Source organism: Amphibalanus amphitrite, unplaced genomic scaffold, assembly GCF_019059575.1.
Source record: "Amphibalanus amphitrite isolate SeventyFive unplaced genomic scaffold, NRLGWU_Aamphi_draft 000991F_arrow, whole genome shotgun sequence".
In the NCBI taxonomy this organism is placed as follows: Eukaryota; Metazoa; Arthropoda; class Thecostraca; order Balanomorpha; family Balanidae; genus Amphibalanus; species Amphibalanus amphitrite.
Genome location: NW_024882485.1, coordinates 126253 through 138098, shown reverse-complemented (window position 1 = coordinate 138098; position 11846 = coordinate 126253). Strand labels below are relative to the sequence as shown.

At 47.9% G+C, this 11846-nt stretch overlaps 1 protein-coding gene across 1 annotated transcript; it reads right to left on the bottom strand.

Annotated features, from left to right (window-relative positions):
• Positions 1 to 2690: 2690 nt before the first annotated feature.
• LOC122368945 (glycine-rich cell wall structural protein 1.8-like) lies at positions 2691 to 6121 on the bottom strand. Its single transcript, XM_043343279.1, has 2 exons — positions 5982 to 6121; positions 2691 to 5055 (listed from the first exon to the last, which is right to left on the bottom strand). The coding sequence occupies exons 1-2, from the start codon at positions 5985 to 5987 to the stop codon at positions 3202 to 3204; spliced, it is 1860 nt and encodes a 619-aa protein (XP_043199214.1). The 5' UTR covers positions 5988 to 6121; the 3' UTR covers positions 2691 to 3201.
• Positions 6122 to 11846: the final 5725 nt, after the last annotated feature.

Below are 11846 nucleotides of genomic sequence, written 5' to 3'. Positions count from 1 at the left end.
CGGCTCTCACCTCTCAGATACCGACCGGTCACGTGATATCACACGCGGTCGGTGTCGGGCTACTAATGGCGGTCACGTGACGGTCTAGTGGAGAGGAGATATCTGAGAAGTGAGAAGTGCCCCCCCCCCTCCCCACACACACACAAACACGTCACAAACACACAAAAGCATACGTACGCAGTACGCACTTTCTCATTGAAGGCAATAACACATGCTTTACTCTCCAAATCATATCAACGTCACAATGACTACAAGAGAATGTTGAATCTAGCACGGCCGACACCAATTGACCTTTTATTCTGACATCAACGGTTGTCATCGATATTCGATGTACTGAGGTCACATCGTGTGAAAGACCTTCGAGTTATAAAAAGATGAGTTTGAAACATTTAGCCAAGTGCCTCTTCGTTGTCCCGGTTGAATTCAAATATTTATTCTGGGAAGAAGCAGACGGTGCAAATCTGACGAGGTCTGACGTCAAAAGGCTCATTCTGTTGTTTATGTATTTTAAGTCGCTAAAAATACATACATTTGTGCCTACTGCCACCAATTTTATAACCTATTTTGCTAATGCCCTACAGCTACTCAGCAAGTACAACAGTGCTGACTAGGTGCACCTCGCTCCTCAGATTAAATTGATTAATGTAAAGGTTTGGTAAAGGTTTCCTTTTTCCCGCTCCGTTTTCCAAAATACTATAGCTTGCTCCAACAGTGTGCTGAATGTATTGTATTGACAAAGGCAGACAACTCCACATGGGCGTGGCTATTCTGTGTCTCTAGTCACAGAGAGTTAAAAAGAAAACATACATCAGGGTAAAATGGGAATAAAATTTACCGTCAGAAATCACACACCCACGCACACACCAGGCACTCAATGCACACGTCATACGCAATCACATCACCGACAATAACAGCCTCTCGGAACCCCATCAGAAGTGCGCCTTTACTGCTTTCTTAAAACTGTCCGGGTCGAGATCTAAAAGGGCAGCGGGCAGCTGGTTTAAAAGCGCGGTCGCTTGGTGTGAAAAGGCCCGCTGCCCAGCCGCAGTGCGCGAAACCGGTGGCCGTAGGCGACGGTCATTCCGGGTGGAGCGGTCACCACTGGCCCGCGACCCCGCGTTCGTGGCGAACAGTGAGGCGAGGACGGTCGGTTCACCGCGCACAATCACACCGCGCGCGACAGTCACCGCTGCGACCCGGTACATGTCACTGGCCGATTTGAGGCGCAGGTCATCCCGCGCGCGAGATACGTGATCGTACTTTTTGAGGCCGGTAATAACTCTTGTAGCGAAGTTAACCCGCGCCCCACTGGGGTCTGCGTATAACACGCCCTACTGGGGGGGGGGGGGGGGGGGGGCTATTCATAGCCCCCCCTCCTAACTCCGAAACTACTGGGCCGATCGTCAAAATTCAAACGGCGTCTGATAGTCCCGGAAAAACTGTCGAGCGAAACCTAATTTCATTGACCTCGAGGTCACCGATGACGTCACAGGTCAGGTCAAAGTAAAAATTATTAGCATTTTGGCTTCTTCACGTTTTGGGCTCTGGCCGCCGTCTTACAAGTCAGATCAGGCTCATTTTTGGTTCACACACTCGTGAACAGATGCTCTAGATACTCTGGGGGTACCAAACTTGTACTTTAATTTTCAGGTCAAGGTCAGGTCATCACAGGTCACGAAAATATTATGTCATCCGTCGGTCACGTGACACATGTTTTATGGTCCATTCAGGCCAAACATTTCGAATTTGATGTCGTCTGTGTCATTCGAGGTCATTTTGAGTCAAATTTAGCTTAGGTCAGGTCACTTTCAGGTCAAAAAAGGTCAAATTTTGAAGTTGAAATTTTTCAACAAAAAAGGTGTCTATTGGATGCAGTGTGAGCTCAGAAACACGATGGTGCTATTTATATTGGCGTAAGACGTCGAATTCGTGCTGAAAAATTGATTTGAAAAATTAATAATTGTTAATTTTTTGCAATAATGCGTATAACTTGGTCATTTTTGAAGATATTTGGCTAAAACTTGCTAGAGTTAGTCATAATAATGCGTTCTATCACATATATTCCGGTTTTATCGAAAAGTCAAAACGTTTTTGAAAAAAAATATGTAAAAATATAAATTTTGAATAATATTATATAAAATTTTCGAAATTTTCATAATTTCGAAAATCCGAGATAGCAGTTTGATAGCGCAGTCTATTCTGAGTCCTCTCATGCAAAGAAATTGGATCTAGCTTAAAAACTGAGCTCTTGGGAGCGATTGCCGTGGTTCAATGTTTTGCGTCGAAATCGGCCGAACATGACGTCACTCTGACGTCATTTCCGGCCGACCTATGGTAGGTACGAAGTTCAAATTTTGACACAAGGTGTCAAATTGATGCAGCCGAAGGTACTGAAAGTTTGGCGTCGATACGTCAAACGGTTTGGAAGTTATTGCAGAAAAACGGGAGGGGGGCTATAAATAGCCCCCCCCCCCCCCCAGTGGGGCGCGGGTTAATAATTTTGAGAAGTCTGGCACAGTTATCGGCAGAACAGTTTCCGTAAACAGATATGCAGTATCTCACGCGCGAGATGACCAACCCCTCAACAATAGTTTTCAGTACGTGCTGCGGGAGGAAATGCCTCAGGTGGCGGAGACCGATCAGGAGGCCGGTACAGTGGCGAATGCTGATGACCTGAATAAAAACAACAGTTTATTGTTGGTAATATGTCGAGTATTTATTTCACAAGAACTGGCGATCATCACATAGGCGCGATTCATCTGGTACGGAAATAAATGCTCACCCTGTCGATTATATGCGATATAGACAGATATTGATGTACGACTTGAAACACATCTGTTCATCAAAATGGCATCGGTGCAGACAGTTGACACACATAAATACAACATATATCTCTCTGACAACAGACAACTCACTCACTCAGAGCCAGAATGACACGCTGACACAATATGTCTGACACCTGACACAATCTACTGCAAGAGGCGCGGATGACTGTGATGAGAGATGACATTAAAAAGGAAAAAACATTCGCACACAATAAATTATACCATTCTGAGCACCTCTGTGAGTCATCTGCACTGGAAAGATCCGTGGTCATTCCTCTGACAGATTATCTTTCTTGGAATGTTCAACCTTGCTGCCAGAAAAAGTGATAACTTTTACTAAACGTAATTTTATAGCTGATTTAATTTTATGACGTCATTAGAAACTGGACGGGGCCAGGTAGCTGTTACGCGGAGGAGACCGGCTGGGAGCACCCTGGGGCTGCTGGAAACCGTTTCCGTTACCCGCAGCGGCTCCCTGCTGGTAGCCGTTTCCATTACCGTTTCCACCAGCCTGCTGGTAGCCGTTTCCGTTTCCAGCGGCGGGTCCCTGCTGGAATCCGTTGCCGTTTCCACCCTGCTGGTAGGCGTTGCCGTTGCCGTTTCCAACACCTCCCTGCTGGAAGCCGTTACCATTGCCTCCCTGCTGGTAACCGTTACCATTTCCATTCGCTCCCTGCTGGAATCCATTACCATTGTCTCCCGCGGCCGCCTGTCCATTTCCAGCTCCATCGCCTCCAGTGACGTCATCAAACTGAGCCTCGCCCTCGTACTCAATCTCCACCACATAACCAGAGTCGCCCTCCACGTAGTAAGTCACCGTCTGGATGCGGCTATCGGGCAGCAGGACGCGGTACTGTCCATCCACGCGCCGTCCGTCCGAACGCTCCTCGTGGCTGTAGTCGTTACCACTCTCCGGATCCAGGACGGCCCACTGGAACTCGTACGGCATCGGCTCGCCCTCTCCCAGGCGAGGGTACTGGTCCGAGCCTGATCCCGGAGAGCCGGCAGGGAGAGCGCCGGGCGCGGGGCCGCTGGCAGCGCCCGAGAAACCACCAGCATTGCTGGAGAAACCATTGGCTCCGGTAGCTCCGTTAGCTCCTCCGAAACCAGCACCGGTTCCGACGCCGTTACCTCCAGCGAAGGCGCTCGACACGGCTCCAGGAGAGCCTCCAGCGGCGGCGGAGAAGCCCGAGGGTCCGGCGGCGGCTGAAGAGAAGGCAGAAGAGGGGCCGGGGCCTCCGGCAGCGCCTCCAGCAGCAGCAGAAGACACAGTTGAGAGACCGCCACGAGCGGGGGCAGCGCCGAAAGCAGCAGGGGCAGCAGCGGGCGCCGGAGCTCCGTACTGAGCGTTGGCGCGGTTTCCGTTACCGTTGGCGCGGATTCCATTGGCGCGGTTTCCGTTACCATTGCCGCGAATTCCGTTGCCGCTGGCGCGGTTTCCGTTGCCATTGCCGCGGTTGCCGTTGGCGCGGTTGCCATTGGCGGGAGCACCGTACTGAGCCTGAGGCCGTGCGGCTGCCGCACCGCGCTGAGAGCCGCCGTTCTGAGAGTAGCTGGGGTACGCCTGGTTGCCGTTGCCGTTTCCATTGCCGTTGTCATTTCCGTTGCGGTTGCCGTTTCCGCGGCTGATCTGGGCACGCCGGTTGCCACCGTTTACGCCACGACTGGGCTGGCTGGCACCGTTGTTGTAGCTGGGGTAGTCCTGGCGACCACCGTTTCCATTGCCGTTGCCGTTACCGTTACCATTACCGTTTCCATTTCCATTGCCACGGCTGGCACCATTGTTGTAGCTAGGGTAGTTCTGGCGACCACCGTTCCCATTACCGTTACCATTGCCGTTTCCACCATTTCCGAAACCGTTGCCATTGCCGTTTCCGTTTCCATTGCCAGCCTGAGTACTGTATCCGGGGTAGTCCTGACGTCCACCGTTGCCGTTTCCGTTGGCACCGTTACCATTTCCATTGGCACCGTTTCCGTTTCCGTTGCCAGCCTGGGTGCTGTATCCAGGGTAATCCTGGCGTCCGTTTCCATTGCTCGTCTGGCCGAAGGCACCCTGGCCCTGCAGGCTGCTACCGAACACGGAGGTGGCGCCACCGTCGGGTGGTGAGAGGGCGCCACCGGCACCTGCAGAGATGGCGCTGGCGTCGCCGGTGAAGGTGCTGTAGTCGCCACGACGGACCCGCACGTTACCGGCGGCGCACGCCAGAACGGCGGTGAGGGTAAGAAGCAGCTGTGGGGAGGAGAAGAACGGTATAGATTGCGGGTACAGGGAGCGGTACTGGTGGCGGTACGGGTAGCAGTGTGGCACAGATATGGCACGCGATACCACCGTGCCTGGTAACGACCTCTGGTACAGAAAGACCGGTACTGAATCGGGCATCATATCGCCTATCTTAGCAGAGCTTTACCATGCTTTAACTTTACTTAGAGGGGACCAGCTATAGCCTACTAGGGTTAAGGCCACAGGACATTAGTGACCAGTATGCTACGGTCCAATGACACAAAGTTACGGATGAATTACGAATAAATCAGTGCAAAACAGGCGCCAGGAAATGGGCTATGTCGAGATGAATTATTTTACAATAATTTTTTGAAATTTGACGGGTTCTGTTTGAAATGTCGCTATGAAATGTTCAATCGGAAATATGGATCGACCATGGATCCAAGGTGTCTAGCACTTGGCTCAACAGTCAACCGTGCATAATAATGGTCAATGGAACTCAAGCATTTTTGCAATTTCATCTGTCGCTAGCAATATCGAATTGCTCGGACATTAAAATAAAGTATGGAAATGTGACTGGTCAGATAATGAACCGATGTTATTTTTGCTGGTCTGGGTTCAACTGGTCTTCGGTCTGACGGTCTTTAGGCACTTGGGCTTAAAAAGAGAATTTAGGTCCTACGGTTAAATTGCGAATTTTCGCAACTTGAAGAAAAAATCGGGGACGTTTAGTTACCTACTAAAAATATTTTGAAAGTAAAATTGCATCTAAATTGACTATAGATCAGAAAGTTGATGGATTCGGTTATTTTCTAGAACGAGAGACTCGATATCATCAAAGAACTAGAGAAAGTGTAGCATCAGAACCTATGAGTGACTTTCAGCCATTCCTATTTCTTTCGCCGATCTCCGCACCATCCAAACGTTGTACCCACCTTCATCTCCGCTGCGAGTGGCTGCCTGTATCTGTGACCGCTGCCACAGGGACTGTGCTCCAGTGCTGCTCCCCAGCACTTTTATACAGCGCCCGGCCGCCCCGCCCCCCATGTCAAGGATGCTCCCTTCCACGACGCCAGCCGTCCGCCCTGGGTCGGCTCAGGGGGGGGGGGGGGCTGAGGGGGCTCATCAGAGTAGTCATGAACGGGCAGTCAGGCCGGCGAGAGAGGGGGCTCCGAGAGCTATTGGGGAGAGGGGTGAGCCGAACGGCTCGATTGAGGAAGTGGGTCGTGTTGAGATGACGTGTAGGGCGCTCAGGGATCAGGGTTGCAGAGGAGGCTAGGTCACATGCGTACGCAGGTTGTCGTGATTTGTCTGAGTTCTGACGAATTGGGAGAGCTTCGTGACGATCCAATAATTGTTAAACGTTGTTATGACATGAGAGAGTGGACATAATTGATCGTCAATCGCGCATCGAGGGCTTTCAATCACGACCATTTCCGCAATTTTGCCTAATTGGATAACGTTTAAACGTTACGTTTCATAGCTGCCACAGCGATTGAAATTAACCTTCAATAAAATGCGTAATGCCGACAGTGAAGTATGTGCTTGTCGTTCAGATCAGTCGATAATTCGCACGTAACAGTCCCGCGCCGTGCTGGGGGGGGGGGCGTTTTTACGCCCCCCCCCTCAGGTTTTTCGCGTTTATCTCAAAAACGGCGGCGCGCAGCGCCGCCGTTTTTGGTACACGTGTTCCTACATCATTTCCGCACATGTTGTGAAAATTTCAGACCTAGGCCGTTCAAGGTCAGGTCACCAGGTCACGTCAAGTGACCTTACCTCAGAAAAAGTTCAAAGGCTCGCTATAGCTACACCGACTGAACGATCACTTTGAAACTTTCAGCGATTGATATGAGTAACAGTATGTATAAAATGTATATCTCGGATTTTTGATATCTGTGACCTAAGGTCAGGTCAATTTTGCGACCTCTCCATTATAAGTCAATGGGAGAAAATTGAAATGCGCCTCTTTTGGACGAATATCGTTCAAAACGCTCTCAAACATCGGTTCATAGGTAAACATGACACACTGAATAGGAAAAATGCACCTGTGACCCCTCTGTGTGCCCCTGAGGTCATCTCAGGTCATGAACGGTCGCCAGCAGTTTTTTGGCTATAACTTTTGATAGAGACGTGCTAGAGCGGTGAAAACACGTCAGATGTGTTCAGCTCGACGATACGGATCGACTGATATGCAACATGACCCTTTTCGGTCAGGTCATGACCTTGACCTGAGGTCAAATTTTCAAAATGACCTTTCAAGGTCAACAAATAGTTCATTCGACGCGTCTCGACGAGAGGAACACGATGCTGGCAAAAGTAATGTCATGGCGCTTATGAGTCAAAAGTTATTGACGAAAAAACGTTTTTCGTAAAAACGGCTATTTTTGGAGTTTTTGCCCTCTGGAGGCTAAACCGTTGACCTGAGGTCAAATCTGAGAACATTACTCAGAAAGGTCTGTAAAAGTGCTATCGAATGCGCTTTCCCGCGGCGCTGTAGCTCTATCGGTTCCCGAGATAGCCGTCGGCAGTTTCCAAAATGTTGAAATAGTCAACATTTTACCTTTGGTGACCTCTGGTGACCTGACCTTTGACCTGACCCAAAAAATGACCGAAGTGTTTTCGTCCTTATTTTTGACGCTCTTTCGATTGCCGCTTACCGCGTGTCGCTACGTGGCCCAGGAGCCGAGTTAGACGGGGGGGCGTGAAAACGCCCCCCCCCCCCCCCAGCACTCGGCGGAAAGTTCAGGCCACCAGCACGGCGCGGGTTAAAGGGACAGTATCATCGAAAAAAATCAATCTATGGAGCTGCTTTTTTTACTAGCATTTCTTATTTTTCTGAATCAGAAAAACATAGTTTGAGGACCGAACTCGGTGAAAAATATTTTTTCATGGGCGAGTCATTTTCATGAGCGAACCACCACTACAAGCATGGCCGCCACTTTGGAAGCCTGCGAAATTACTACAGAACTGGCGCAGATAATACATTATTGACGCTACGCTTACGCGGCCGCTCTTCTGATTGAGTTGTCGTTAGGGAAAGGCAGCATTAGGTATTGCCCAGAAGATATCACGTGATACATCACGTGTCACGTGATAAAATAAAATAAAATAAATCACGTGATACATCACGTGATCACGTGTCATACATTGGAGGGAGATTGTGATTCAAGCTGTAGGAATTCCTTTGTTGAGCCGCTAGAATCCGAAGGAAACAGCGGAAATTGCCTACGACTATTTAATGAATTTAACGGTGATGAATAAGTGCGAAAAACGTTTTGGCTTTATGATTCAAAGTGTAGTACACCTTTCGTACTTTGAGCGGCGATAGCGGGATAACGGTGTGGAGCTTCGAGGATCCGTCTTCAGTTCCCGGACCAGAAAGGTGGGGCCTATGCAATGTCAAATTTCATCAAAATGGTGATACTGTCCCTTTAAGCAAGTTTGCGTGAGAACTGAGAACCCACGTATGATCTGGGATCAGTTATGTGATTAGCCCAGGGATGACTGTTTTTTCTTTCTTAATCAATATTCACTTGCAAACTGCTCTTGAATAGACGTGTGCAAGAACGAGTGACGTCATCGGCCACAGTTCATGAGCAAACAGCGAACAGTTCGTGAACGTTCATTTATTGTTCGCGGATACAAATGTTCGCGAATCCCCGCGTTTTTTTACTCATAACCGAGCTAGAGCTTCGCAAAAAAACGAACGTATTTGCCGTTACAAGACGCAGCAACTGGTACCAAAGTTGGGGGTCTCCGGTCAGTCGGTGACCTCTGACGTCAAGTCCATATTTTTATAAATATATTTGTCAGAACTGTCCGTAGAACCGTGCTTTTAGCAACATCATATTAATCATCATCTGGGACGTCGAATTATCTGCTTTGTTTGGAAAAGTCAACTAAGGGTGCTGAACCGAGGTCAACGACAGGTCAAAGCCGCTCAGGTCACGAAGCTATCGAAGAAAAACATATTACATGCAATTCGATTCCGCCGGTCTTTTTTAGTTCATTCTTGGCTTTCCCGGCTCGCTAGCTCAACTCGATCAGGAGTTGTTGATCATTTTCGGTGCCAATATAACAGTTTCTATAATTCCTCGACCTGACCTGACCTGACCAGGTCACGTGGTCTGGTTACGTGACCGACCTGACCTGACCCCAGGTCGCCCTTACGAACAATCCAAAATATAGAAGTTATGGGCACATGCAGAAGATCTTTGCTCCCTGTAACTTTAACCTTCCAGGCATTTTTTGCCCCCCTTTAGTTTTTTCGATATATCTCCAGAACCGCTGCGCCGATCGTCACCAAACTTTCAGTACCTACCCTCCCGGGAGTAGCTAGCGCACATGGTGACCAAAATTTTTCCAAAGGTTATGATAGGTTGGCCGCTAATGACGTCAGAGTGACGTCATTTCTGCCATTTTCGACCCCAAAAGAGGTTTCGCGGAAGGAGCTGTCAGGCCTACAGCTTTAGAGATACAGAAAAATGTTTCGGACATAAAAGGTGTAGAATCAAATGGGCTACAGCCTACAACACTGCTATCTCGGATTTTAGAAATTTTTGGATTTTGACCCCCCAAAATAAAAAAAAAATATTTTTTTTTAAATATAATAGCCAAAAAATACAAAACGTTTTTTTGAATTTCGAAAAAAACGGAATAAATGTGATAGTCCCTACCGCCTTCTATCTACATACCAAATTTGAGATCCATACCTCTTTTTTGGCCAAGTTGTAGCGAAAAAACTGTTCAAAATTGATGACGTCAAATTTTCAAACTCAATTTTTAGCAATTCATAGCGCAAAACAAAGACCACCATTAGACTCCCCGTGACGAGCTGCATCGAATCAATACCCATTTTATGCAAAACTATCAACTTTGAAATTTGACCTTTTTTTTACCTGACCTTGACCTGACCTCCACCAGAAAGTGACCTAAACCGTACCTGATGGTCTTATAACCAACACCATTGAGTTGGAAATGAAAAATTGGCCATGAAACATGCATCGCACAACCTTAGTAAAGTTGGGTTCATGTGGTGACCCTTGGTGACCTGACCTGTGACCTGACCTGGTATGACCAGTGACCTCTAATAGCAACATATGTACTACACAACTGACGCCCTATCGCTGATTTTTGACAAAATGCGTTTTACTCGGTGTTATAGCGCTTTCCCTAGAAGACCCGTGAACGGTGAAACATTTTATCTTTGACCTGACCTGTGACGTCATCGGTGACCCCGAGGTCAATGGAATTTGGTTTCCCACAACAAATTTGACAGGGCTATCGAGTGCCGTTTGAATTTTCCGGAACCGTCCAGCAATTTTGGAGATACGGGGGGAGGGGCATAAAAATGCCCCCCCCCCCCCCCCCCACCGCGCGGAAGGTGGCCGGGAGGCCCACCGCCTGCCAGGTTAAGTTTCCTGTACAAAAAAGCCGGGGGATCGCTAATAGTTTCGAAGCAATTGTCCATCAGATGTCGGTGTAGCTAGGGAAAACATTTATTTATATAATTATGAACAATAAAGGTACTTTTTATCAGACATGTGCATGGATCCGAATGATGGATCTATGATCTCAGTGGATCTCGAAGCAAACTGCAGGCTAGGATCTATGATCCTACCGGATCTGGCGTGAAAAAATCATATCTGGATCTATGATCTCATAGGATCTGACGATATTCCAAGAACATGAATCTATGGTCCGAATGGATCCCACCATGCACAACATTTGAAATCAGGTTTCCAAGTGTTTCAACGTCAATAAGCGCCACAAAACTGTGGGTAATGACGTGCAATCACATAAAATCACTAAAACAGAACGTTTGTGAGTTGCAACGAGTGATTTTCGGGGATTTCTGAGTTGACAAAAAAGTAAATGGGGTCTATGATCTCACTGGATCTCAAGTAAAAATTTAGACTCGGATCTATAATCCCTACGGATCTCTCGATAACTTTGAGATGGATCTATGATCCCTACGGATCCGAGATCCGGATCCGTGGGATCAGATCCCGGATCCATTTTCTCGAACACATGCACATGTCTGCTTTTTATTCAAGTGAAGTCACTTGTCGTGTTAAAATGATGTACACTTTGATAATTTGGGGCTGAAAGGCCTGCAACATATGCGGAAACGCGGAAATGTATATGGGATGACATCCCATTCATCTACAGCCGAGTTCCATTTTATCAAAACTGACAAGTCATGCATACACGCAGTCTATGCGCCACCAAACACCGAATATGTCCTGGATTGGCGCTCCATCTATACCTTCTATCAAAATATTGCATCTACGTGTAAAAGGCAAATAATACCACCAGAGGTCATTCCCTGACCCTGGCTTATTATGTGTATTCTAAGTTTGATAAGCAATCAGGAATTGCAACTGCAAGACTGACACAATCAGAGCATGACATTTTTCACATCATCACAGAAGATGTATTGCTTGATATCATTCACACAATTTTCTTCATACCCACTCCTACCTAAGCGACCGCCACCGTTGTCAGTTCTGTCGTTCCGACGTCTTGTCATTGCAGATTCCTATGATGATTATGATAAATTGCAAGTTGCCGACCTAGATACGCAGTCGGTAAATTACCCGTTATCAGGGGCATCAAAGGTGGTGCCAACATGTCAAACAGAGTGGGAATCGCGGGGTGGTAAGCGATGGCGGCGGTCACACATCACACGCAGACAGCAGCTCGCATGCTTTGGGTCTGCAGTGGCGTGCAATGACCTTTAGAACAGCTGAAAGTGTTTTCGTTTGCGTATTGGATAATTGGTAGCATGAGCATGAGCA